Raw genomic sequence first — 27,080 nt, forward strand, 5'->3', positions numbered from 1 at the left:
TGTTGTCAGGTCTGTTTTTTCAAAGATATCCACATCCACCAACTCACCTTTAGCCTCTGGAATATTACTGGAAGTCTGTTTAACAATGAATGACTGCAAAGGGACTGTGGTGTTTTTCAGTTTGCTTATCTGCACAGTGCAGGGATTGCACAACCGTGCCCAAGGGATCAGTAAACACAGGGAGTAGCTCCCAATCTCAAACTGCAATGTGTTCAACGTACTGAACTAGAACACAGAGCCCTGGATATCCATCTCATTGTCGAGGAGGTCCTGTTAGATCTTTACAGCAGGGGCCAGTATTCAAGGAGTGCTAACCGAGATGGTTCAAATCCATTTTATTGCGCTGTGTGTATGACAGGTCCCTTGGTAAAGGGCATGTGATGTTTATTAAAGAGGTCACAAACGCAATGAACACAACAGCTTGTATATAGATATGTAGGATCAGAAGAATTACATCACAAAACACCATTAACCATTCAAACCTTCTCGAATGCTTTAGGTTGTGGAGGGAGAGTCACAAGAATATGAGAAAATGTCCGAACGAGAGGAGGCCGTTCAGCCCAGTGAAGCTCGTCCAGCTCCCAGTAGCTGATTGATCTCATAGCTTAGTCAAGTTGGGTACAAGTGATTCTGCATCAGCAACATAACTAGGTAAAGACTTCAGTCCTGTTCCCCTGATTCTTCTTTGTTCAGCTAAACAGATTCAGTCCTGTCTATAGCTCAGAGCTTTCCGGGGTGTTTGAGTTCAGCCTCCTCTAAACTCAAACACAAGTCCAGCCAAGCCAAACAAACCTCACACGACCGGCTTGTTCTGAGTATGTTGTTGTTTGTTTCAGATACATAAACTCTTGAACATCTGTTCCTGTGAAAGTGGCTGATCTGGACCAGAGTTCAGGGTTTATTAGTCTAAACGTACGAGACCTGAGATCTGTGGGCTTGTCACTGGAATACGTTTCTCTTGCTCTGTATTGTGTCAGAGGGGTTCCAGGTCCTGTTGCTCTGCTGTTGAATTATTACCATCCTATTCCTGTCTCAAGAAGCCGGGAATAACAGCCTTCCTCGTTCCCTTCCAGTCATGTGACAATGCAACCTTTCAGCTCTGTCAGGCCCCCCTGCGCCTCTCTCGTCTCTGAGTACACTGGCACATGATCTGAAGGGATGGGCTGCTCAGTCCCGGCAATTAGGATTCTCCAGGCAAGCTGAAAGCCAGGTAAAGGCAGGTTGAGAGCACAGTGATATAGCAGAAGGGAATGTGAAAACAGCCCCTTCAGATCTGTGCAGGTAAAGACATGCTGGGTTAGCACTGGCTTTAAACAAACAGGAACTTGATCCACAGCAGAACAGCTTTGATTGACATGAATGTTTCATATGAAGCTGCCAGAGGCTTGGTTTCCATCAATAATTCAGAGAAGCAGGAGAGCGTTGAAGAGGCTGCTCTGCTCTGTCCTCTGTGCTTCTCAGAGTGTCCCTGAGAGAGAAGCAGTATGAAGCCAGCCCCAGCCTGGAGCTGCTTGCTCTTTCTATTGTGTGGAAAGTCCTGCACTTCATCCAGCCTGAGCTCAGACTCCAGGCAGGGAAGCTGTGGCGCTGGAACCACCTGCACAGGAGAGGGAAGCAACCACAGCCGGTGCCAAGCAGGTAAGACAACATCAAGAAATACTGAAAGAACATGCAATGACAGACACGTCGACTGGAAGTCTTTATCAGTGTCTGTGATGATAGCTGCCTGCCCCCCAGAGACTCAGATACAAGAAGGCTGAATGCACAGCATGTGACTCTCTCCTCTTTTGAAAGGGTTTTACTGTCCAGAAGGAAGCGCAGTTCCTGTCCCGTGTCCCAAAGGCAGCTTTGGCCCCACTGAAGCAGCACTGAGTGCAAACGACTGTCTCAGGTGTCCTGTGGACTTCTTCAATCACCTGGAGGGCCAGGCAGCTTGCTTTACCTGCGGCTCGGAGGCCAGGCAGCCCCAAGAGGGGCAGGAGAGCTGCCTGTGCCTTGGAGAAGGACAGGAGTTCCAGGTAGGGGGTCTGGTAATTCACACTGATCTGTGCCTGGGAGAGACAGGAGTTCCAGGTAGGGGGGTCTGGTATTTCACACTGATCTGCGCCTTGGAGAGACAGGAGTTCCAGGTAGGGGGTCTGGAAATTCACACTGATCTGCGCCTTGGAGAGACAGGAGTTCCAGGTAGGGGGTCTGGTAATTCACACTGATCTGCGCCTTGGAGAGACAGGAGTTCCAGGTAGGGGGTCTGGTAATTCACACTGATCTGCGCCTTGGAGAGACAAGAGTTCCAGGTAGGGGGTCTGGTAATTCACACTGATCAGTGCCTGGGAGAGACAGGAGTTCCAGGTAGGGGGTCTGGTTAATTCACACTGATCTGTGCCTGGGACAGACAGGAGTTCCAGGTGCCCCTGTGTATTAGGGTACAGTGATACACAGCGGCCAGTGTTTGAACACACAGTAATATTGCTGTGTATTCCTGCAGGTCAGTGACAGTCAGTGCCCCTGTCTCTCAGGGTACAGGCCGGCAGGGCAGGGCTCCAGGCTGTGTGTGCAGCAGGTCTATGAGATCTGCAGGGATGGGAGCACCAGGAACCAGGAGGGGGCCTGCCTTACCCAGGAGCAGTGGAAAGAGTACTGTGCACTCCAGGTGTGTGCACACTAGCATGACCCACAGCACTGTGCACACTAGCATGAACCACAGCACTGTGCACACTAGCATGACCCACAGCACTGTGCACACTAGCATGACCCACAGCACTGTGCACACTAGCATGAACCACAGCACTGTGCAAACTAGCATGAACCACAGCACTGTGCACACTAGCATGAATCACAGCACTGTGCACACTAGCATGACCCACAGCACTGTGCAAACTAGCATGAATCACAGCACTGTGCACACTAGCATGAATCACAGCACTGTGCACACTAGCATGACCCACAGCACTGTGCACACTAGCATGAACCACAGCACTGTGCACACTAGCATGAATCACAGCTGGCTTTCACGATGGGAAACTGTTCTAAATGTCTCTCTCGTTCCATGGCTCCTCTATCTTTGATCACAGGTCTGCTCCTCTCCCTCTGACTATCAGGGTTATGACAAAGCCCTGGGGCTGTGCTTGTGTGGATTTGAAGACGTGGACACTGTGTGCAACAGAGAGTGTCGGAGGAGGCAGAGACACATCATCCAGCTCCTCTGCAGAGAAACCTTCCAGCTGCAGATCAGTGACAATGGAAACAAGGTGAGCAAAGAACCCATCATCTCTGTACTGATCATTGTGCACCGCCACTGAGGCATGGAAACTGAGGGCTCCCTTTACCCTCGATAGAGCAGGTATCATGTTTTAAAATGATAACATGTGTATCTTTCAAAACTGCTCATTTGAGACCGGTTTAGCTAAGTGCAGAACAAATCATTTAATATCTTCATTACAGAGGTGTAAGAGATTCCTGTTTTGTTTTCTCATGAGCGTGTGGGTTTTACCAGGTGAAAGCGTCAGTCAACACCATTGAAACCTTCACAAGCAGCTGGGATTCTATCAGAATGCAAAGATGTGCTCCAAAGAAGGACTACGCTGTGCCAGTGTACCTCGTACAAACAAAGGGTGCGTTTCACATCCGTATCAGACACACTCAGTATCTGAAGCTGTCTCCATTGTGTTAATGTGGGTTACGCGTCTTCAGTTTTATAAAAACAGACAAGTGAAAAATGCAGTGCTTTAAACGCAGGTCACTTCCTCCAGCCCTGGATCTTCATGTGTATTCACTGCTGCTGGTCATTTCCTCCAGCCCTGGATCTTCATGTGTATTCACTGCTGCAGGTCACTTCCTCCAGCCCTGGATCTTCATGTGTATTCACTGCTGCAGGTCACTTCCTCCAGCCCTGGATCTTCATGTGTATTCACTGCTGCAGGTCACTTCCTCCAGCCCTGGATCTTCATGTGTATTCACTGCTGCAGGTCACTTCCTCCAGCCCTGGATCTTCATGTGTATTCACTGCTGCAGGTCATTTCCTCCAGCCCTGGATCTTCATGTGTATTCACTGCTGCTGGTCATTTCCTCCAGCCCTGGATCTTCATGTGTATTCACTGCTGCTGGTCATTTCCTCCAGCCCTGGATCTTCATGTGTATTCACTGCTGCAGGTCACCTCCTCCAGCCCTGGATCTTCATGTGTATTCACTGCTGCAGGTCACTTCCTCCAGCCCTGGATCTTCATGTATATTCACTGCTGCAGGTCACTTCCTCCAGCCCTGGATCTTCATGTGTTTTCACTGCTGCAGTTCCTCTGTTCTCGCTCCTCTCTTTGTGTTTCATTCAGTGCTCTGGTTCTTTACAGCGCTGGGATTTCTGGGGGTGTTGAATCCCGATCCTAAAGAGATACAAAACTTGTTCTGGACGAGCAGGAAGGCAAAAAGTCACCCAAATATAACTTCAAAGAGTTCTGGTGAGCTTCAACAACAAACACATCACCTAGACACAGGATAACCACTTCAACAAACACATCACCCAGACACAGGATAACCACTTCAACAAACACATCACCCAGACACAGGATAACCACTTCAACAAACACATCACCCAGACACAGGATAACCACTTCAACAAACACATCACCCAGACACAGGATAACCACTTCAACAAACACATCACCCAGACACAGGATAACCACTTCAACAAACACATCACCCACAGGATAACCACTTCAACAAACACATCACCCAGACACAGGATAACCACTTCAACAAACACATCACCCAGACACAGGATAACCACTTCAACAAACACATCACCCAGACACAGGATAACCACTTCAACAAACACATCACCCAGACACAGGATAACCACTTCAACAAACACATCACCCAGACACAGGATAACCACTTCAACAAACACATCACCCAGACACAGGATAACCACTTCAACAAACACATCACCCAGACACAGGATAACCACTTCAACAAACACATCACCCAGACACAGGATAACCACTTCAACAAACACATCACCTAGACACAGGATAACCACTTCAACAAACACATCACCTAGACACAGGATAACCACTTCAACAAACACATCACCCAGACACAGGATAACCACTTCAACAAACACATCACCCAGACACAGGATAACCACTTCAACAAACACATCACCTAGACACAGGATAACCACTTCAACAAACACATCACCTAGACACAGGATAACCACTTCAACAAACACATCACCTAGACACAGGATAACCACTTCAACAAACACATCACCTAGACACAGGATAACCACTTCAACAAACACATCACCTAGACACAGGATAACCACTTCAACAAACACATCATCCAGACACAGGATAACCACTTCAACAAACACATCACCCAGACACAGGATAACCACTTCAACAAACACATCACCCAGACACAGGATAACCACTTCAACAAACACATCACCTAGACACAGGATAACCACTTCAACAAACACATCACCTAGACACAGGATAACCACTTCAACAAACACATCACCTAGACACAGGATAACCACTTCAACAAACACATCACCTAGACACAGGATAACCACTTCAACAAACACATCACCTAGACACAGGATAACCACTTCAACAAACACATCATCCAGACACTGGTATTGACTCTGCCAGTCATTGTTATTAATTATACAGTCATATTACCTGGTAGAAGAACTGATCTCTAATGGGGGAGTCTAATCTTACATGTGTGTTTTTTCTTTCTTAGGAAACGCCCCTCACTACAATAAAACAGCTGGGGGAAACGACACCCTCGGTGGAGCTGATAAACATTCCACAGCCCACCCAGACTTCCAGTTTGCAGGGATTTTAAACCCCACAGCGTGCCTTAGTGTTGGAGACGTCCTCGTATTCATTGTATCAAAGGAACACTATCCTGTTTACGATGTGTAAGTGAAACAGCTTGTATAAGAGAATCCCCCTCCACCATTACATAGCTATGAAGTGAATCTCACAGCCTAAACACAGTGCTTTGTAAAGAAACTGAACCAGCCTGCACCCTTTCAGATAAACACAGTGCTTTATATAGTAACTCAATTTACTGTGTTTTGATTCCAGCGGTAATCTGCTCAACACTAACAGCAAGTTTGACTGGGGAGGATTCAGAGCGCTGGCAGAGGAGATGAGTCTCTCTCAAGCTGCCTCAAAGCTGTTCTCCTTCCCCTTCACCCAGCCTGGGGTGTATGTACTGAAACTGAACAGCAACCAGCATAAGAAGATGGTACGAGTCTCGCAGAATACACTCGCTTTCTTACCAGACTGGGCTAACTCACACACGTAGCACGCCAACACGAGAACAGCACGCCAACACAAGAACAGCACGCCAACACGAGAACAGCACGACAACACAAGAACAGCACCCCAACACGAGAACAATACGCCAACATAAGAACAACACGTCAACACGCCAGCACTACAACATTCACAAACAAGAGGAGGCCTAATAGATTCCAGGCGTAATAAATTCAGTTCTTTCAGTGTTTCTGTTCGTCTCATTGTACAGGGATTTTAGTCTTGTTTGGAATATTTGAGATGAAGCTGATTGATGTTGATCCATTAGGTCTATAGGAAAACCTTCCTGTGACCAAGCAAGTGCAACGCTAACTGTTTGTGTTTGCACTGCAACAGTCCCTCAGAGTGATGCCTGTGGGAGGCCAGTGTTACGAGGAAGGCCCGTTCTTCCCGACCATTCCTCGGCATGTGATCCAAATCGGTATCGCCCGGAGCCGAACTGCCAGCCTCCTGCTCCGTCCAGACTGGCCCGTCATTGTGGGCCTGCTGATCGGAGCTCTTGTCATCTTCAGTGTGTGCGTGACGCTGCTGGTAAGTTCCACTTTAACTCTAGAATTCTGCAAAGAACCCTCTGCCCCCTAGTGGATGTAAGCAATGCCATGCAGGACAAATGTGGCGCTTCATACATAGACTCAGTGCCCAGTGCTGCAGGGGATCAGTCTCTTACTGTAGTGGAAGAGAGGATAACGACATGGCGCTTCGTACATAGACTCAGTGCCCAGTGCTGCAGGGGATCAGTCTCTTACTGTAGTGGAAGAGAGGCTAACGACGTGGCGCTTCGTACATAGACTCAGTGCCCAGTGCTGCAGGGGATCAGTCTCTTACTGTAGTGGAAGAGAGGCTAACGACGTGGCGCTTCGTACATAGACTCAGTGCCCAGTGCTGCAGGGGATCAGTCTCTTACTGTAGTGGAAGAGAGGCTAACGACGTGGCGCTTCGTACATAGACTCAGTGCCCAGTGCTGCAGGGGATCAGTCTCTTACTGTAGTGGAGGAGAGGCTAACATATACACACTGCTGGACCAGCTGTACTCAGAGATTACTAGACCTGCGTCTGGGAACTCTACAGCAGCCAGGGGGGACTTTTCAAAACTGCATGTGGTCCCCTGTCTGAAGCATGTTAATCTCTGGGTACAGCCAGTACACCAGTGTGTAACCATTAGCCTCTCCCCGACTACAGTAAGAAAACATCAGTAAGAAATGGAACAAATGTGGTATTTCTGACATCCACTGGGGGAAGAGTGTTGCTGGGGGACAGGAAGGAGATCCATTGAGGCGGCTGACAGTACCAGTAAGCACTCATGTATGCTCTGTGTGTGTGTGTGTGTATATAGACACACACACACAGGGCTTCCCCTGTATAGCGCTACACACTGTGTATTTGTGTTCTGTTGAATTACTGTTCCTTGGGTCCTGGTTTTAAGGCTGTATTTTTTATTTTTCAGATTTTATTCAGGGAGTTTGGATGGCCTGAAAAGAAGCCAGCAGACCCAAAGTATAGGAAACTGCATCTCAAATACAACTTTGACGATTATTCTTCGAAAGGATCCACGGTCCTCGCTTTGAAAAAGCTCCATCGCAGGCTGCAGAGACAGGAGTGTGAAGAGGAGCTGGGAACTGGGGCTCCACAAGGTCAGAACTGAGACAAACAAGGAGTTAGCTCTTAACAAACCCTAAACCCACTGTCTGTTTATTCCAGTCAGCACACAATCTAGAGGAAAGGGCTTTCTCTCTCAGCACCTAATCTGCCTTCATGAGACAAGCCATTGTTATTGTGTGTTCAGTCTCTCCTGTGCTGCAGCATTGTGGAATTCTCTTCAGAGCCTCGTTCTGAATTCCTCTCTTCTCAGTCGATGAGTTCTGGGACTATGAGCAGCAGATTGACCTGGAAGCGTTTGACACAAATCTGTTCTACGGAATCCTGCTGAAGCACACTGTCTCCGTGACAACAAAACTCAGCCAGCTTAAAGATGAGGTAACAGCCTTACCTTTTGTTAAGTGCCCCAGTCAAACACTGAGCGCGCTTTGACCGCTGCGTTAGACACTAATGATATAATAATGATACTAATAATAATACTGATAATAACAGGTTAACCCCAGTGACTGTGGCCTCTCTCCCAGGTGAAAGTTTTATATCAGAAAACACTGCGTGAAACAGAGTCCCTGAAGGAGCTCTTGGTGAGCTGGACTAACCTGTCTGGAAAGGGAAAGCTCGTTGGTACAGCGGTGCTGGAGAGCTTTGAAACAAAGTGCCGGGAGGTGAGTCTGCAATCAAACAAGTTGCATTCTTCTTTAATGTGGCTTCATTTATTTCCACACACTCAGGGCTCAGTGCATTCACAGTGCAGGGACAGCCTCTCTCAGCCTGCTCCTGGACTCGGTGCATTCACAGTGCAGGGACAGCCTCTCTCAGCCTGCTCCTGGACTCGGTGCATTCACAGTGCAGGGACAGCCTCTCTCAGCCTGCTCCTGGACTCGGTGCATTCACAGTGCAGGGACATCCTCTCTCAGCCTGCTCCTGGACTCGGTGCATTCACAGTGCAGGGACAGCCTCTCTCAGCCTGCTCCTGGACTCGGTGTATTCACAGTGCAGGGACAGCCTCTCTCAGCCTGCTCCTGGACTCGGTGCATTCACAGTGCATGGACAGCCTCTCTCAGCCTGCTCCTGGACTCGGTGCATTCACAGTGCAGGGACAGCCTCTCTCAGCCTGCATTCTCAGTGTTGCTTCCTGTCCTGTTCAGGTGGAGGCAGAGGTGGGCCGCAGGAAGGCCCTGGCTGTGGAGTTTGGCAGGCTCCAGGAGAAACAGCTGCAGCTGCTGGCTGAGGACTGGAGGAGCCGAGAGGAGCACCATGTGAGCTTCAGCGCCGCCCTGCTGGAAGCTCAGCGGCTGCTGGAGCAGCTCTGTGAGCTGGAAGGCCGTGCCTGCCTGCCTGAGGAGGAGGGCAGTGCCAGCCTGTTAACCCAGCGCCTCGCCTCGCTGCTTGCCCAGATGTCAGAGGAGGTGACACGGGAGTGCCAGAGACTGGGAGCCTGGGGGGTGCTGGGGGACGGCACTGGGGCTCATCTCCTATCCAGAAGCAAAGCAGAGATCCTGACAAGAGAGGACCTGCTGGGTAAGTCAGCCCTGTGACCCCTGCATTCCAGACCAGCTGAGAGATGACATCATTCTATTCCATTCATGCAAGTTTGTTGTTCCTTCTGTCTGTGCAGCTGTAGAAAGATGCTGCTATTCAGTATTGAAACCGAGGTGTGCTGTGTTTGAACTGAGCCAGGGATCAAAGCTTGTGTTTAATTAATTTGAGATGCAGGTTTAACCCAGGGCTGCAGTGTAACTGCATGGGTATAACTGCACGCTGCTAGCAGAAGAAGTGCATGATTGAGGGCATATTTACATGGTTTGGGTTGGATTTCTTTAGGGTCGGGGTCATGGTCAGGGTCATGGTCAGGGTCAGGGTCACGGTCAGGGTCACGGTCAGGGTGACTGACTGTATCCAGTCTGAAAGCCTCCTGCTATGACTTCATGTCTTGCGCTGTTCTTCGTAGCTCCTGACGGGACAGTGCGAGCTTGTGATGTGGTCCACATTGACCCCCTGACCGGACTGATCGTCCCGAACGCTGATGCTCAGATGCTGTCAGCCAGTGGCTCCCCCGTGCCGGTGCCCCGGGACCTCTGTGTGAACCCCCACACCGGGAAGCTCTTACCTGTCGCAGGTAACGTGGCCTTCGACCCAAGGAGATCCACACTGGTCTTCACTGCAGACTGCAGAGCAGGTAAGTGCACCACAGAATCATTCAACATTCACGCTTCCAGATCGAACAGGAAATCCCTGCAGCTGCTGTATTTTCTGACTCTCCAGGCGAGCTCAGTAAGTGGGAGGAGCCTCCCATCCCGTTTGTTCCATTTCCGGTGTGCAGCAGGACTGGGCTGCCAGTGAAATGTACTCTGGGAGGATTAAACCCTGGGAGGGACCTGAAGCTCGGGGGGCCCATGGCAGATCCAGCAACAGGGGTTCCAGTGCCCACGCTGGGGGTCACTATTCACCCTCACACTGGCCGTGTACACCCCCTGGGAGGCACCTACGTCAGCCCGCTCACAAAGCTGCTGGAGTCCATTGAGATCGGAGGGGTCATGGTGCACCACCACACTGGACATGTGCTTCCTATCATTGGAGTGAGCCTGGATCCCCACTCCGGTAAAACAGAGTCCCATTCGTTTACTCACTGCATGTCTGGGTCCTGGTTTAAAAAGGCTTTTACAGACACAGCAAAGTGACACACATGGACAAACGCACAGACAGACAGACTGACAGACAGACATCCCAATAACTTCTCATGGGAAATAATGTTTATACCAAGTTTCAGCACAGTGGGAGAGTAAGAGGTTTTCCAGATATTTGGAAACACGTTGAGGTACATGTGTGATGTTCAGCATGTACCACTATTGCACAGTAAAGTGCAAGGGCTGTTCTTAACAGAGTTTCTGGGTTAAACACAATCACAAGCCCTGGTTTAAAAAGGCATTGTTTCTGTTGCCTAGGTTGCGTGATTCCAGTCGGCGGGGTGCTCAGTCCCTCTGGTGCCCCCCTGCTTATGGGAGACACCTTCACGGAGCCCCTGAGTGGGAAGGCAGCCCGTATCTCCGGGGCCAGCCTCAAGGGGGCGCAGGTGGTGCCGCACGGAGGGGGCTACCAGGCCTCACTGGACGCCCTGACGCTGGCCTGCAGGGTGCGAGTGACAGCCTGCCTGAATCAGTGCAGAGCTTCTCTTCAGGAGCACAGTTTGCTGAAGGAATCGACGGGAGAGCTGGCTAAGGCTTGGAGAAGAAGCCAGCTGTGCCTCATACACACTGCGTGTGAGCTGGAGCGACAGCGGGAGCGCACCAGGAGCCTCGCAGACAGCGGAGGGAGCTGGGGTCAGATTATTATCTGTTCATCTGTCAAGGACTGCACCATGCTATAGAGGAGGGGTTACTTACAGGGTTCAATTCGCTTCGCTGCTATATCAAAAGTGCTTGTGGCTAACAAAATAATTCTTAAATGTGCAGAAAGAAAGTCATGTCAAAGCGCACGTGCACTTTCATTTTCCTTCATGGTATCTGTGCTGCTGCTGTGTATCACTTCATTAGAATACAGGGCTGGCTTTAATGTGACAGTCAGTACAAGCCAGTAAAAAGGGGGTCTTCATTGGGAGGTGTCCTTTTCCCTGAGGGGCTCTGCATTAGGACAGTATGGCTGCTAGCATGACGCTCTGTGTACTCTGTGTGCCACTCAGGGCTCATGAAGTCAATTCGCTTCGCTGCTATATCAAAAGTGCTTGTGGCTAACAAAATAATTCTTAAATGTGCAGAAAGAAAGTCATGTCAAAGCGCACGTGCACTTTCATTTTCCTTCATGGTATCTGTGCTGCTGCTGTGTATCACTTCATTAGAATACAGGGCTGGCTTTAATGTGACAGTCAGTACAAGCCAGTAAAAAGGGGGTCTTCATTGGGAGGTGTCCTTTTCCCTGAGGGGCTCTGCATTAGGACAGTATGGCTGCTAGCATGACGCTCTGTGTACTCTGTGTGCCACTCAGGGCTCATGAAGTATCCAGGGACACAGCTGCTCCTCCCCGCTGTGGCTGGAGTGGGGTACCCCGACCCGGGAGGCTCAGGAATGGAGGTGCCCCTCCTGGGGGTGCAGGGAGACGGGAGCAGGGGGGAGCTGATCCCTCTCGCAGGAACCATGGAGGATCCAGACGGGAAAGGTACTTCCATCTCACCTTTACAGTGTGTCTCATCTCAACAAGAAGGAGGTGTGCAGTAATAAACACACACTGCATTAATCAATGGTGTTCAATGCAAGCATGCTGATAAACACACACTGCATTAATCAATGGTGTTCAATACAAGCATGCTGATAAACACACACTGCATTAATCAATGGTGTTCAATACAAGCATGCTGATAAACACACACTGCATTAATCAATGGTGTTCAATGCAAGCATGCTGATAAACACACACTGCATTAATCAATGGTGTTCAATACAAGCATGCTGATAAACACACACTGCATTAATCAATGGTGTTCAATACAAGCATGCTGATAAACACACACTGCATTAATCAATGGTGTTCAATACAAGCATGCTGATAAACACACACTGCATTAATCAATGGTGTTCAATACAAGCATGCTGATAAACACACACTGCATTAATCAATGGTGTTCAATACAAGCATGCTGATAAACACACACTGCATTAATCAATGGTGTTTCTTTTCCGATGAGCGGTATGAGACAAAGTCTTTGAAGAAGTTACCACACTGGTACTAACAAGCTAAGGGACAGTGAAAATGTGAGTTTGAAGCTCTTTAAGAACACGCTTGATTAGCAGTAGGATTTAAGAAGGTTATTCCTGGTGAACAAAATCCATTTGTCAGCATTAATACAACGCAGTTGTGGTTTGATCACTCCTACTGATAAATACGTGATACTTTGTATCTTCACTTGCCGTCACTGACTCAATTCCAGGGCTTGTTCCTATCAGTATTGGAGCCAGAGCTGTGGATCCAGTTACTGGGGAAATCGCTCCCGTCGTGGGGGCTCGCTTTGACCCCTGCAGAAACACTGTGGTGCCCAAAACTCAAACCTGTAGCCGCTCTCTGAGAGGAAAAACAAGCTTACAAGTGGTATGAGCACCAATATATGAGTCTGTGTAGAGCTGTGCCAGGTGTGTGCTCTGTACTGTGTGAGCTGTGCCGGGTGTGTGCTCTGTACTGTGTGAGCTGTGCCGGGTGTGTGCTCTGTACTGTGTGAGCTGTGCCGGGTGTGTGCTCTGTACTGTGTGAGCTGTGCCGGGTGTGTGCTCTGTACTGTGTGAGCTGTGCCGGGTGTGTGCTCTGTACTGTGTGAGCTGTGCCGGGTGTGTGCTCTGTACTGTGTGAGCTGTGCCGGGTGTGTGCTCTGTACTGTGTGAGCTGTGCCGGGTGTGTGCTCTGTACTGTGTGAGCTGTGCCGGGTGTGTGCTCTGTACTGTGTGAGCTGTGCCGGGTGTGTGCTCTGTACTGTGTGAGCTGTGCCGGGTGTGTTCTCTGTACTGTGTGAGCTGTGCCGGGTGTGTTCTCTGTACTGTGTGAGCTGTGCTCTCTGTGCTGTTGACAGTCTCTATTATTTTATCTTGGCACACACTGCTGTGCAAGCTCATTGCTCTGAGGTACTGTGTCTGTGTGCATTTATCATGTGTTAATCAGCTCATTGTGTGTACAGGTTGATTTGCTGGAAAGGGAAATGAAGTTAAGAGATGAATACTGGAAGGACCAAAGGCAGAAAGAAGAAGAACTCCTAAGAGGCTTGACCGATTTACTGCAGAATTACTGCAGCACTAACGCAAGGGGCGGGAAGGAGAAGGTACCGCAGTCCAGACAGCTCCAGTCATGCAACCCCATTTGTGTGCATTTCCATTCCTTATATACAACAGTGTGTGTTCTCATGTGTGTGTGTGTGTGTGAGTGGGTGTGTGTTTGTGTTTTGCAGCCTCACTAGAAGGATGACGTCACTGTTCTCAGAGGGCTGTGTGTGTGTGTGTGTGTGTGTGTGTGTGTGTGTGTGTGTGTGTGTGTGTGTGTTTTGCAGGCTCGCTGGAAGGATCACATCACTGTTCTCAGAGGGCTTTGTGTGTGTGTTTTGCAGGCTCGCTGGAAGGATCACATCACTGTTCTCAGAGGGCTGTGTGTGTGTGTGTGTGTTTTGCAGGCTCGCTGGAAGGATCACATCACTGTTCTCAGAGGGCTGTGTGTTGGGCTGCAGGGGGCCTCTCTGGCTGAGACACAGCGAAGGGCATTTCAAGCATCGGATCTGTCCTTCGCAATGCCGTCACAAGTCATCTACATCATGACTAAAGGTATGTTCAGTGCGACCTGCAGTGTCCTGTTTACCTGTTCAATTCACATTAGTGTTCTCTCCGTCGTTACCAGGCTTGCATAGTGTTCCACAAATCTTAGTGTTCCACTCCTCTCCTCCTCTTGTAGTTTTTCCTCTCAGATCTCCTCTCCTCCTCTTGTAGTTTTTCCTCTCAGATCTCCTCTCCTCAGTTGACAGGGAGGAAGGGGAGCAGCACACCCGCTTTGCAGCTGTGTTCGGGGAGATGCTGGAGAAGGTAAGCCAGGCTTCAGACAAGATGAAGCAGGAGGAGGACAGACTGAGAGCCCAGGCCCAGCAGAGCAGGATTCAGCCGGGAGAGCAGGGTGTGAATCTCAAGTACAGGAAGGTGAGGGGCAGCGGCAATGCTAAGGGGCTAGGCTGCATACAAACACCTGGGATTGAAAAAGGGATCCTTATCCTATCGATTGTACATTAAAAACATTGAAAACAACTTCTTCAAAACATTGATCATTTTGGGGGGGTCTTTCAATATAGCTAAAATGAATGTATTAGCACCCCCCCGCCTCTGTAATGAGTATGGAATGGTTGTACTCCTGGTCAGGTGCACAGCCGCTTGCTGAAGGACTCTTGGGAGACCCTGCTGAGGAGACAGGCTGGTGTAGACGTGGCTTTGTGCAGGCTGCTGTACCTGCGGGAGCTGTCCTACCTGCACGCCGTCACAGGGAAGGTGAGATTCAGCACTGGGCTGTGTATCAGACTGGAATAACCGTTGTGAGAACAGGCTCCTGTGCTTGTTAACGAGGTTGGGCCGCAGCTTCTTAGTGTGATTTTCCACCCCCTTTTCATTAGGGTTCGTTTTTGTGATCGCTGAAACACTGGGTTTGATTTTTTGATGTTATAAGTGCTCCAGGGAGCTGCTTGTAATACGATATTACACAGGACAGTCTTCCAGTCCTATTACACAGGACAGTCTTCCACTCCTATTACACAGAACAGTGTTCCACTCCTATTACACAGGACAGTGTTCCACTCCTATTACACAGGACAGTGTTCCACTCCTATTACACAGGACAGTCTTCCAGTCCTATTACACAGGACAGTCTTCCACTCCTATTACACAGGACAGTGTTCCACTCCTATTACACAGGACAGTGTTCCAGTCCTATTACACAGGACAGTGTTCCAGTCCTATTACACAGGACAGTGTTCCAGTCCTATTACACAGGACAGTCTTCCAGTCCTATTACACAGGACAGTCTTCCAGTCCTATTACACAGGACAGTCTTCCAGTCCTATTACACAGGACAGTGTTCCAGTCCTATTACACAGGACAGTGTTCCACTCCTATTACACAGGACAGTCTTCCACTCCTATTACACAGGACAGTGTTCCAGTCCTATTACACAGGACAGTCTTCCACTCCTATTACACAGGACAGTCTTCCACTCCTATTACAAACCCCCAGACACACTTGTTGAAGTCTTTAGTCTTGGTCTTTTGTCTCCAGTGTTGAGTCACTAAGAGTGTTGCTTCAACCGCCTGCTCTTTATAACTCCTGCAGTCTGCTCTGTGTCTTTGCAGACCCTGTTATCTGGATCATCATATTGGTCTGGCGATTATCAGATGATCCGCCACCAACCCACTGAAAACCCCCAGAGAGCTTCAGAAGCAAAGCAGCGGGAGTTAATCCCCTTACTGGAGCAGCTGCTGCCCTTGCTGCAAGAGAACAGAGTGCTCCACCTCTCCCCTGGGACCCCCCGGCCAGCCTCCGGTGAGGAGCCGTGGGAGAGCATGCAGATGAGCTGCTTTCAAGATTGTGTTGTAGGTCACTCCAGCACACGGTCACACCGTCTCATTTCAGAGAGGACTGCTTTGGAAACTTCATCCAGAGCTTGGACTACCTCTGTCCCAGCAGACAAAGGTAACCGAAAAGCAAGAGTACCTTTAATTCTATAGCAAAGTTTCTAACGGTAAAACCTTGGTAACCTGTCCTGTTGTGTGCTATGCTCTTCTGACCCCTTATTGTCTGTTATTTACAGGTAAAGGCTGTGACTGTATCTTTCTAAGGAGGTGTCTTGAGCGGGCTTAACGTCAATGTCACAGCCGCGATTAGCAGAACAATGTGTTGAGCAGAACAGTTATTGGCTGTTTAGTTCAAGTGTGTTCTGCTTGACTCAGTGCTCTTTGACGTTCCTCTGTTCTTGACTGTTGTTGGCTATTTCTGAGCAGGCATTCTCCTCTGCTCCGCAGGGCGCTCTGCTGTCTTTCTGAGGGACTCTTCTGAAGGTGCTTCTGAGTTTCACAGATCAGTGGAAATCCAGACCCAAGCTTTAGATGAAATGCCAGCAGCAGAAACGCAACTGATTCCTACAACAAGAGAAGCAGCCACTCCGAAAGAGACGCTGCCCACATCAGCGACAGTCGACAAGCATGGAAAAGCCAGACCGTCTGACCGGAAAAATCCACACAGTAAGAGGCGTTTAATCTGGGGATGAGATTCCCTTAAACACAGTGTGCTTTACACTCAAACAATACTATGAACATGCAATATGAACCAGGATGCAACAAGCTAGGGTTATGGCAAGTTATACCGGCAATGACATGTTCTCCTGGCATTTCCATTCACTGTTCTTCACAGAGTGGCAGCGGCTGCTGCAGCGCTCTCCGCTGTTCCAGCTGCTGAAGGAGCTCGATGGGGGACTGAGGGCCAGTGCGCAAGCTGCAGGACTGATCCTACCAGAGGAAGAAGGGAAGACAAGAGCAGGCAAGGGCAAGGCATCAGGGGTACCCAGGGGCAATGCCAGCCATGCTTCAGAACTGCACATTTAAGAGCTTTGTGAGATTCTTTTGTCTGCTGCAGTGACTTTAACTCCTAGACACTGTCCCCCTGTCTCCACACAGCCGCTGACAGGCCCTTCCTGGAGCTGCTGGACGCGCAGTGGGTGTGTGAGGGGGAGCTGACTCCACTCAACATACAGAGTCTGACAGCTCGAGAGATCACTGTGTATCAGCATGGCCAGTCCCTGCTTCGCTCCCTGCAGACACACATTCACGTAAGAGGCTTCGCTCCCTGCACACACACATTCACGTAGAGGCTTCGCTCCCTGCACACACACATTTACGTAAGAGGCTTTGCTCCCTGCACACACACATTCATGTAAGAGGCTTCGCTCCCTGCACACACACATTCACGTAAGAGGCTTCGCTCCCTGCACACACACATTCACGTAAGAGGCTTCGCTCCCCGCACACACACATTCACGTAAGAGGCTTCGCTCCCTGCACACACACATTCACGTAAGAGGCTTCGCTCCCCGCACACACACAGTCAGGTCCACCCAGCAGAAATGATTCGGGTAGCGGGGGTAAAGCTGGAGGATATGAGAGAGAATGGATGGGATCGAAATGGGTCATTACTGCACTTGAGAGGTAAAGAGAAGGGCAGCTGGGCGGAAATGAGGACTCAATGGCATGAATTGTGAGGGCATGTTGAAAGAATGAAGCTCTTGATTCACAAACTGACCAGTTGTACCTCTTGTCACTAAGATAACAATGCATGCTACATGCCTGTGGAGTTTCCCGATGTAATCAGAGGGAGGGGTTTTGCAAAGGTGCTTTTAAAATGAGCAAGGTGAGAGCGCTTGGCAGGGCAGGCTTTGAAATCCCATCCCACGCTCGTCAGACTGGATTGAGACGCTGCATGCTTGCTGTGCTTCATGTTTATTTCGCTGCTTCTCCTTTGCAGGCCCCTGTGGTCACTCTGCTGCTTGCCACCAGTCTGCCTTCAAACAACTACACCAGCAATGCCTTCCGTCACTCATTCTTCTACCAGGTATGCTGTGAAGACAGCATGCCGCAGAAACATGACTGAGCCTCCTCACTACTCCCTCCCTCTCAGTAGCTCTGTGTGTTGCCCCTGTGTCTCTCAGTAGCTCTGTGTCTTGCCCGTGTCTCTCAGTAGCTCTGTGTCTCTCAGTACCCCTGTGTCTCTCAGTAGCTCTGTGTCTCTCAGTACCCCTGTGTCTCTCAGTACCCCTGTGTCTCTCAGTAGCTCTGTGTCTCTCAGTAGCTCTGTGTCTCTCAGTAGCTCTATGTCTTGCCGCTGCTCTCCTCAGTCCTGTGTTTCATGTTGATACAGGAAGCTCAGAAGATCTTGTTCATTCGAAGGCAGCGGCTGCAGTCTGTGGGCGGCTTCACCCTCCTGCTCCTTCACTGTGTGTCTCACATTGCAGCAGGGGGCATGACCAGTGACTCCTGCCCTGTCTTTCTGCGCCTCTTTTACCAGGTAGGGTATGTCAGGTATTTACTGGAGATAGCGTTCCCCCTGGATTTCTCTCTTGCTCAGCTGCCAGTTCATTGCTGGATTTCTCTGTCTCTGCTAGGCTCTGGAAGCCAGTTTCAGTGAGCTGTACTCCTCGTGCTCACACTCTCCTGTCCTGACGGATATCCTCCAGCAGGGGGAGCCGTGCAGTGAGGGAGCTCAGAGTGCGCTTGCTGGGCTGCTGCAGGGCCCCACCAGCAGGGCGTTTCCACAACAGGTCTGTGTGTTCAGTGGTGCTCTTGTCAGGTTGCTTTTAAACTGAAGCATGCGATTGGTCAGCTAGCAGTTACTGAGGACGACTGGCACTTTTCCAGTTGGCTAGTCGCTTAGCTTTTAATACATGCAACGTTTATTTGGAGGTGGAAGCAGTCGGGGTCAGGGGGCTGGGTCAGGGTCAGGGTCTAGGTCTGGGTCAGGGTGGGATGAATGCTCTTCTTGAAGTGAAATGTATAGTAGAAGGACAATTCAATGAAGAATTTGAATGGTCGATGTGTGATATGAATAAAACACATACTTTGTAACATTGTAAATAAATTCATTTTCTTCAGACACTCGTCTTTTTGTTGCTATGAATTCCATTCTTTTGATTGTTTTTTTGTAAGCATGTGTTTTCTCTCCTGCAGAAGTACAATGAAGCTGCCGTCTACAGCAAGATCGAGAGCCTGGTGAAAAGCAAAATGGTGGAAATGAAGCGAGAATATTTCACACAGCCTTCGAGAAGAAGCGGCCCCCGAAACGACGTGGACAGGGGGCCACAAAGAAGGTTGGACCTGCTGAGAAATGCATTTTTAACTTTGCTCGCTCTCAACTCGGGTCTGAGGAAAGGCAGCCTTTCCGTGACGAATCCCTTTTCATTGCAGGTTTAGGCCCCCAGCTGGAAAAGTTGAAAATCTGCTTTGATCCCTCAGTGCAGAAGGGAACTAGCTTTCAGATCCCTCAGTGCAGAAGTGAACTAGCTTTCAGATCCCTCAGTGCAGAAGGGAACTAGCTTTCAGATCCCTCAGTGCAGAAGTGAACTAGCTTTCAGATCCCTCAGTGCAGAAGTGAACTAGCTTTCAGATCCCTCAGTGCAGAAGTGAACTAGCTTTCAGATCCCTCAGTGCAGAAGTGAACTAGCTTTCAGATCCCTCAGTGCAGAAGTGAACTAGCTTTCAGATCCCTCAGTGCAGAAGTGAACTAGCTTTCAGATCCCTCAGTGCAGAAGGGAACTAGCTTTCAGATCCCTCAGTGCAGAAGTGAATTGCCATTGACTGGTACTCAGCTGTAAAGGTGAGGGAAGGATAGCCTGTCTCGTTGTGAAATTAGCCCATTCATGATTGGCTTGTTTAGTTTAATTTAATATGTAGAAAGGGGAATCACTCAGACAAAGCGACTACCGGCACTCGTGTATAAACTGCTTTCCATGTATTGAAAAGGTGTGGCCGAGGAGAAGCAGGTCTGCCTCTGAGCGCCGATGAGATCCAGGAGAAGGTGGACCGTTTGAATGAAGAGATGTCAGAGCTGCTGGGCTGTGAATACAGGGGGAAGAGGAAGGGAAGTCTCCCTGAAGCAGCAGCCACACAGCCCTGCCCTCCGCCCTGCAGAGAATCCCTGCTGAGACACATCGAGGAGCTGGAGAGGGAGTGTGGGCTGAGCAGAGGCTGTGAAAACAATCCAAGCGGCTAGGCTGGGCTCAGAGCACAGTGCATCCACGCACCTAAACCCCTCCCCTTTCACACAGGCTCCAATCAACACTCGCTCACACACACACAGACAGACAAACACACAGTTTACACAGGCAGCGCTTTCAGCATGCTGCACTCACACTTCTCAATTGGTGTCAGTTAAGGATCTGGAAAACTACAAAGCGTCGTGTAAGCCATGTAGTTATGTTTGCTTGTAATGGAAATGTTTGTCTTCGAGTTGGTTTCGTTTGTTTCAGTGTGTCTTGACTGAGCCCGGCTCTGCCCTGTACTATATAGTCAGTGTGTTGTAATTCTGAGTGTAGCTGCCCTGCGCCTCTCTTTAAAGAGCACTTTGAAATGTCACTGGACTCGCGTCTTGCTTGTCTGTTGCATTTCTTATCCAGTGGGGTTTGCAGTCCTTCTCATTGTGTCTTCGTTGACTGTCTTCCTGTGTGGATATTGTATTGAGTCCTGCAGTAAATCAAGGGAATATCGAGAGCTGGGAACCGTGCTGCCTGTAAAAGTGCAGTTCAAGCTGGGATTGGTGGATCTCCTGGGATCACGTTTATTTTATTTTAACATGCGAGACAGAACCGTTTTCAAAGCCCATCTGCCCTGTCCTGTCAGCACACGTTGCTTTCCACCAGTTCAGAAATGAAACCAAACCCGGACTGACCTGGGAAAGAGTGATCCTGACATGAGCACAAAACCTAGAGGAACAATTATAGCAGCCTTAATCCTCCGAGAGACTTTTTATAGCATCTCCCAAAGTGCCCTCAACGAGGCCTGATGGAACTGAGGAACAGAGTCTTGGTGATCAGAGCCTCTACACAGAAGTGATTGGGGGGGGGAGTCTGTAGAGCACTTCCCAGAAGAGCAAGAATAGAGGCTCCTTGAGATGAAGATTCACATTCAAACAGACACTGCACCAAAGGCAGGCATTGTGCTTACAGAGGCTTTATTAATTGAGACAATGCAAAGCTAGTGGAGTACAATGTACAGAGGATCATATAGAATTGAATTGTGATAGATGTGTGTGTGTGTGCGTGGGTATGTGCGAGTGTGTATAAACACACTGTTATTTTAGAAGGATGCAGTACAGCCCCTCCCCCCCCATTTAGATTAGCTTCATGCAACAGTAAATCAGTTTCCACATCATAAAAAACTAAACCCAAACCCCAGCTAACACCAGCAATAACTATGAAACAATGCTTACAGATGAACGCTAATATACCAGCATTGAAAACTCGGAAAACCAAATGAACAGACAAGTCTTTGGGGTATCTTCTAATTTGCCAAATTATAAACTTGTTCACTACCTCTTTGAAGTGCAAAATGACCATACATAGCATTACTAGCACAATTCTAATAATTAAATAGCCTTCATTCCACCTGCATTCCACCTGCATTCCAGACTCAAGTGCAGTAGCTGTATGATGGGGTGTGTTGGGAAGGTCAGTTGAAGCCCTGGTTGGGGTATCCCTCTAGCCCTGGTTTTCTCTCTCTCACGTGATATTTCTTGAACATGAACCAGCCTCCCACGACCGCGGCGACCGCCAGCAGGACAGCGAAAATGACGCCAACAACGAGGCCGGTCAGAGTCTCCTGCAATGTCTCGTGGTAAACTGCGAGGAGAATGAGAGGGTGTGCAAGTCTGGACCATACTGCTCTACTGGATCATACCACAGGACAAGAGAAACATCTGCAGAGGAATCAAACCCTTTAACAGGAGGAATTTAATAAGAAAAACACTCCTTCACTTCTGTCATGTAGATGAGCACGCTTTTCAATTTGTTTTATTTAGCGTGCCCGGTTATCCACCCTGCTAATGGACATGCAGAATGGGTCCGAGTGATGCAGTGACTGGTCCAATGACTTGAAGGAGTAACACATGGTACTTACCAGACTGCTGAGCAGCGATCTCACCAAGAGTTTCTGTGGGGGGAAAACAAACGCGATAAGAACCGGAAGCAATGCATCACACAGCCTCAGCAAATCTGCTGCTGCTGAGCTCTCTGGCAGGAGATATACCGAGAACAAGAGAGTCGTACCGAGCTCTTTGGTGAAGATGGGTCCAGCGGAAACAGTGACAGTCTCTGCTGAGTCCAGGGGCTGTGTCTCAGCATCACGTCTCCTTCTACTGCTGTGGCTAGTGCAGGCCTGTTATAATGAGGGACAGCATTACAATCTGACAATCTCCTCTTAGGAAAGATCACCCTGGTAAATTAGCATGCTCATTGGGCAGACCTGTTACAATGAGGGACAGCATTACAGCTTGCTAGCAATCTCCTTCCCAGTCCTCTATCTGAGAGCATCTGCTGCAGCTGATATCTCTGACAGCGCCTCACCGCTTTGAGATCCTTGCAGGTGGAGGGCTGGCACAGTCTGGTCACACAGTGCAGGTAGATGCTGGATAATTTCCTGTCCCTGTGCTGCACGAATCGAAAGGCATCGAAGTGGAACTGAGAAGTCAGGCTGTCCCCGTTCTGTACGATGGTCGTGTGGTTATCTTTGGAGCAGCTGAGCATTAATATACAGAAAACATGTGAGAGATGAAGAGACTGACTGCACTGCGATATTAACAGCACTGGGGCCCTTTCTTCAATGCTAACCCTTTATCACGAGGGAGTGGATAGAGAACAAAAACTAAAGAAAGCTCTATTGATTACTCCATGCTTAGCACTGCTGATCAGCTCTATTGATTACTCCATGCTTAGCACTGCTGATCAGCTCTATTGATTACCCCGTGCTTAGCACTGCTGATCAGCTCTATTGATTACCCTGTGCTTAGCACTGCTGATCAGCTCTATTGATTACTCCATGCTTAGCACTGCTGATCAGCTCTATTGATTACCCTGTGCTTAGCACTGTTGATCAGCTCTATTGATTACTCCATGCTTAGCACTGCTGATCAGCTCTATTGATTACCCCGTGCTTAGCACTGCTTATCAGCTCTCAGGTGTCACACAGTTCCTGATGGATAATCCATCACAAACTCTGCAGTTGAGTTTTTTTATTGTGGTTCCTGATGGTCAGATGTCTGAACAGGGCAGAGCACTGTGCTGACAAAATGAATAGTTCTAACAATATCTAGTGAGATGGTCTGGAAGTGAATGGTAGCTGTGCTGGAAAGGGATGGCTTTGGTTAGTTTTGGAACAGCCAGTGATACACACTTCATAGTCTGACAGTCCGAAGTATTCAGGGAGTATTGGAATGCTGGGTTGTTTGTTCAGCGTACCCGATGAAAAAGTCATGGCGTTCAGCTAACGTCATGTTGAAAGGATCGGGCGTGGCGAAGCAGTGATCCAGCAGAACACTGAAACTGAAAACAGAGAGAACGACAGATTCATGAGCAACTCCTTCACAGGGGGGTCCCGACAACACAAAGATAACAGCATCACGGGACACTTCATCTTAGCTGCTTTCATTTGTATTTTTTTCTCCAATTAGCTGTCATGTTTGTCTGAAAACCTTTACGCTTGGCTAAAGCTCTCACCTTCCTGTGAGGTTATTGGCCCTGACTTGCACAAAGATCTTAGTCTTCGTGGGGATGCCTGTTTCAGGGACTGACAGTGGATAGTTGAAGGAAGAATCCTGAAACCACAGAACAAACAGCCGTTAGCAGAGATTCAGCATTCTGCAAGCACAGGCTACTGAGAGAAGAGACTGCAGGGTACAACAGCATCACAGAGCAGCCTGCTCAAAGAGTCCATCGATTAGGGGAGAAATACGCTCTACTCAGCAGAACCGAGGGTTAGGGTTAATACAGCTCTGCCAGTCTAGTTTCAGCCTGTGCAATTCCCAGTAAGAGTCTGGATAGGGCAGGAGGCTCCAGGGAAGGGAGTCCAGCTCTTGAACAGCACTCTACCTTATTGCAGTTTCTCACCTATAAAGCGCAGAAGCTTAAGCAGTTACTGTACTGATTTCACTGAAAAGTCATGACACTGGACACCTGCTCCACTCTGTACAGACCCCAGTAGAGTCAGCAGCCGGGTGCACTTACATTATACAGCTTCATGCTTAAAGTGCTGATGAAGGTACCATTGTTGGCGTTCACAGCCACAGACACCGAGGACCTGGAAGAGAAGACGAAAGAGAAAAGGGGTGAGGTGAGCCCTGCATTTAGAAGCAAGGGGTTCTGGAACCTTTTCAAATGAGAAAATTGATTTAGAACCGAGGGTCTGGAACCTTTTCAAAAAAGAGAATTGATTTAAGAGCGAGGGTCTGGAACCTTTTTTTATCTGGAACATCCCTAACATTCACCCTTAATAATATATCACAGAAATGCATAGAGACATGTAGATATAGATATACATGCGGATTATTCTTTATCATATTTCATATCACAAATATCCACTGCAATAAAAACTAAAGAAGCGAGCCAGTCTGCTTGCAATGTGGTTGTTTCCCCAGCATGCCAAGACTCACGAGATGATCTGTGTGTTGTTCAGGATGTATTCCAGAGGGTAGCGGCAGGAGAAGCCGTAGTACAGGTCTGTGGAGTAGCTGATCATCCCGCTGGATGGCTGCTGCGTGTCGATGTAGCCGCTGATGACAACCGACTGGACGCTCGAGAAGGAACTGAGAAAACCGGTCCCTGCACCCTCGTTCACGATCTGAGACAAACGGCAGCTTATTACAGTCTGGACATTTCAACAGCTTGGGAGCGAGAAGATGTAAACGTGTAAACGAGAGCAGAAAGAAACAGCAGTCTGTGCTGGAGAGAGGCACAGGACTGCCCGGCAGGCAGGGTGTGTTCAGATCAGGAGAGAGGGGCTTGTCAGAGGACTGTAGGCTAGTGCCACTGCAGCCTCCCCTTAACTAAGTGGGATATTGCTGATGGTTTGAAGGAAAGCTCTCCACTTGCCTGAACGCTGTTGCTGCAGATATTATCCAAGGTGCCGTTGACAGGGAGTCTGTACCTGATGACTGGAGGAGTGACTGTGGAGTCGATGTGCCCCTTGCACTGGGAGTCATTGTGCTGGCTGTTCACAGCCAGTCCCGTGGGGTCAAAGCCAGCATAGAGCGCCGTGCACACGTCCACAGTTATTGTAATGAACTGCGGCCCGCAAGCCACTGTCAAATCTTCATTGACTGCGAAACAGAGAGCAGACAGGTTAGGCTGCTGTGTCTTCCAAACAGAGCTCACAAAACAGCTTGTACTCTTCAGAACAGAGCTCTACTGAAACATCGTGCAGCGTGTTCACTGTGCAGCGGGCTGCAGCAACTTTACTACATCATCACATCAAAACACTTCCAGTCCAAACACTGGTCACTGAATGCATTCCTCTGAAAAGACTGGCAAAGGCTTCAGCGCTGTACACGCAACTGAATGAATTCAAATGGACAGCGTGCTGCAGTGATCACTAGTTTACGTGTAGCATAGGAGATTCTGATAAACAACCAGACCTGCTGAGTGCTTTATTTCAGAAATTACGATGTTTATATTACCCTGCAAATTCACTGTGCTAAACTGAAGGTACACATTACTCAGACAATACATTTCAATATCCTTTTATATTCCATTAAACAGGTTCACAACACTTCAACAGTATTGAAAAAATGCAATCAATAAAACCCAGGTGAAGGTAGAGAGCCGGCACTGCAGAGTTGTGTACAGCAGCACACATTCCCAGAGCCGCAGAGCGGAGAGGCACAGCGGGGGACTTGCCTGGGGTTCTGTGTAGCTCTGCACTGCAGTTGTACTGGGCTGCTGCGTAATGAGGAAGGATCAGGACAGCCAGCGAGAAACACAGACACAACATCTTTGAACAAATCACAGGACTGCTTCTGGAAGAGAAACACGAGCTCTTTAAACCACTCAGAGCACAGGACTGCTTCTGGAAGAGAAACACGAGCTCTTTAAACCACACAGAGCACAGGACTGCTTCTGGAAGAGAAACACGAGCTCTTTAAACCACTCAGAGCACAGGACTGCTTCTGGAGGAGAAACACGAGCTCTTTAAACCACACAGAGCACAGGACTGCTTCTGGAAGAGAAACACGAGCTCTTTAAACCACTCAGAGCACAGGACTGCTTCTGGAAGAGAAACACGAGCTCTTTAAACCACACAGAGCACAGGACTGCTTCTGGAAGAGAAACACGAGCTCTTTAAACCACACAGAGCACAGGACTGCTTCTGGAAGAGAAACACGAGCTCTTTAAACCACACAGAGCACAGGACTGCTTCTGGAAGAGAAACACGAGCTCTTTAAACCACACAGAGCACAGGACTGCTTCTGGAAGAGAAACACGAGCTCTTTAAACCACTCGGAGCACAGGACTGCCTCTGGAAGAGAAACACGAGCTCTTTAAACCACTCAGAGCACAGGACTGCTTCTGGAAGAGAAACACGAGCTCTTTAAACCACACAGAGCTCAGGACTGCTTCTGGAAGAGAAACACAAGCTCTTTAAACCACTCAGTTCTTGTTTTAGTGTCGTTATTACACGCTAACTGATCTTCATTTTTAACAAACTTTTTTTTTAATAATATTCAATGTCCCAAAGGCACAAAGTGAAGGTTTAAATCAGCATTTAAAAACTGTGCTTTTGGTGGCATCTGTTTATCTACTGTTTAAATATCTGCAGATCCTGAAATAAAAAACAACATTTGCTTCACAAAACGTCAGTTTTAGGATTTGCTGGGGTTACAGCTTCAGTAAAGTTTGAAATACCTGATCAGCGGTGCTGCCCTGTGCTGTTCACAAGCCTGGTCGCACCTCCAGCAGCTCCAGCACCTCTTTATAAACTCTGTGCAGGTAATACCCGATACCTCTGAAGATATCCTTATCAGAACAGCTGGTGTGGATTACCAGTCTTCAGGCCACCCTTCCTTTCTTATTGTGTGTGTCTCTCCCATGGCTGTTTGCTTTGTTTCTTTAGGATGAAGTGTGGGATTT

At 48.8% G+C, this 27,080-nt stretch overlaps 2 protein-coding genes across 9 annotated transcripts; one reads left to right on the forward strand and one right to left on the reverse strand.

Annotated features, from left to right (window-relative positions):
- Positions 1–824: 824 nt before the first annotated feature.
- si:dkey-103g5.4 lies at positions 825–20,999 on the forward strand. 6 transcript variants are annotated; one of them, XM_041242257.1, is made up of 32 exons: positions 826–1,638; positions 1,795–2,018; positions 2,486–2,650; positions 3,072–3,248; positions 3,494–3,611; positions 4,344–4,451; positions 5,746–5,926; positions 6,096–6,258; positions 6,666–6,860; positions 7,774–7,960; positions 8,179–8,303; positions 8,450–8,587; positions 9,071–9,443; positions 9,874–10,101; positions 10,188–10,523; positions 10,868–11,242; positions 11,904–12,074; positions 12,844–13,001; positions 13,579–13,719; positions 14,002–14,212; positions 14,403–14,578; positions 14,795–14,920; positions 15,775–15,964; positions 16,019–16,114; positions 16,444–16,662; positions 16,832–16,957; positions 17,095–17,246; positions 17,939–18,025; positions 18,332–18,478; positions 18,576–18,731; positions 19,138–19,277; positions 19,930–20,998. In XM_041242257.1, exons 1-32 carry the CDS (start codon positions 1,485–1,487, stop codon positions 20,177–20,179), a joined length of 5,793 nt encoding a protein of 1,930 aa, XP_041098191.1. In that variant the 5' UTR covers positions 826–1,484; the 3' UTR covers positions 20,180–20,998. The 6 variants fall into 6 exon arrangements, with proteins under 6 accessions (XP_041098193.1, XP_041098191.1, XP_041098190.1 ...); XM_041242256.1 differs by having other exon boundaries at positions 3,099–3,248; positions 15,775–16,114; XM_041242255.1 differs by having other exon boundaries at positions 827–1,638; positions 15,775–16,114.
- A 120-nt stretch (positions 21,000–21,119) lies between these two features.
- LOC121309375 (zona pellucida-like domain-containing protein 1) lies at positions 21,120–26,982 on the reverse strand. Of its 3 annotated transcripts, none has more exons than XM_041242264.1 (11): positions 26,856–26,982; positions 25,851–25,969; positions 25,047–25,273; positions 24,608–24,795; positions 24,183–24,255; positions 23,676–23,773; positions 23,418–23,501; positions 22,527–22,698; positions 22,230–22,338; positions 22,081–22,113; positions 21,120–21,803 (listed from the first exon to the last, which is right to left on the reverse strand). In XM_041242264.1, exons 2-11 carry the CDS (start codon positions 25,942–25,944, stop codon positions 21,634–21,636), a joined length of 1,248 nt encoding a protein of 415 aa, XP_041098198.1. In that variant the 5' UTR covers positions 25,945–25,969; positions 26,856–26,982; the 3' UTR covers positions 21,120–21,633. The 3 variants fall into 3 exon arrangements, with proteins under 3 accessions (XP_041098198.1, XP_041098196.1, XP_041098197.1); XM_041242262.1 differs by having other exon boundaries at positions 25,851–25,966; positions 26,856–26,927; XM_041242263.1 differs by having other exon boundaries at positions 21,672–21,880; positions 26,856–26,938.
- Positions 26,983–27,080: the final 98 nt, after the last annotated feature.

The sequence above is a fragment of the Polyodon spathula genome, unplaced genomic scaffold (genome assembly GCF_017654505.1).
Source record: "Polyodon spathula isolate WHYD16114869_AA unplaced genomic scaffold, ASM1765450v1 scaffolds_1250, whole genome shotgun sequence".
NCBI lineage: Eukaryota > Metazoa > Chordata > Actinopteri > Acipenseriformes > Polyodontidae > Polyodon > Polyodon spathula.

Bases quoted from the DNA above. Each gene is read 5' to 3' on its own strand.
- si:dkey-103g5.4 (XM_041242255.1), top strand. From the start codon at position 1,485: ATGAAGCCAGCCCCAGCCTGGAGCTGCTTGCTCTTTCTATTGTGTGGA. The intron at 6,259-6,665 runs GTACGAGTCTCG...GCACTGCAACAG, and splicing joins GCAACCAGCATAAGAAGATG to TCCCTCAGAGTGATGCCTGT. The intron at 13,002-13,578 runs GTATGAGCACCA...TTGTGTGTACAG, and splicing joins GAAAAACAAGCTTACAAGTG to GTTGATTTGCTGGAAAGGGA.
- LOC121309375 (XM_041242264.1), bottom strand. From the start codon at position 25,944: ATGTTGTGTCTGTGTTTCTCGCTGGCTGTCCTGATCCTTCCTCATTAC. The intron at 23,502-23,675 runs GTGAGAGCTTTA...CTCTGTTTTCAG, and splicing joins GCCAATAACCTCACAGGAAG to TTTCAGTGTTCTGCTGGATC. The intron at 22,699-23,417 runs GTACGCTGAACA...ATTAATGCTCAG, and splicing joins CGCCATGACTTTTTCATCGG to CTGCTCCAAAGATAACCACA.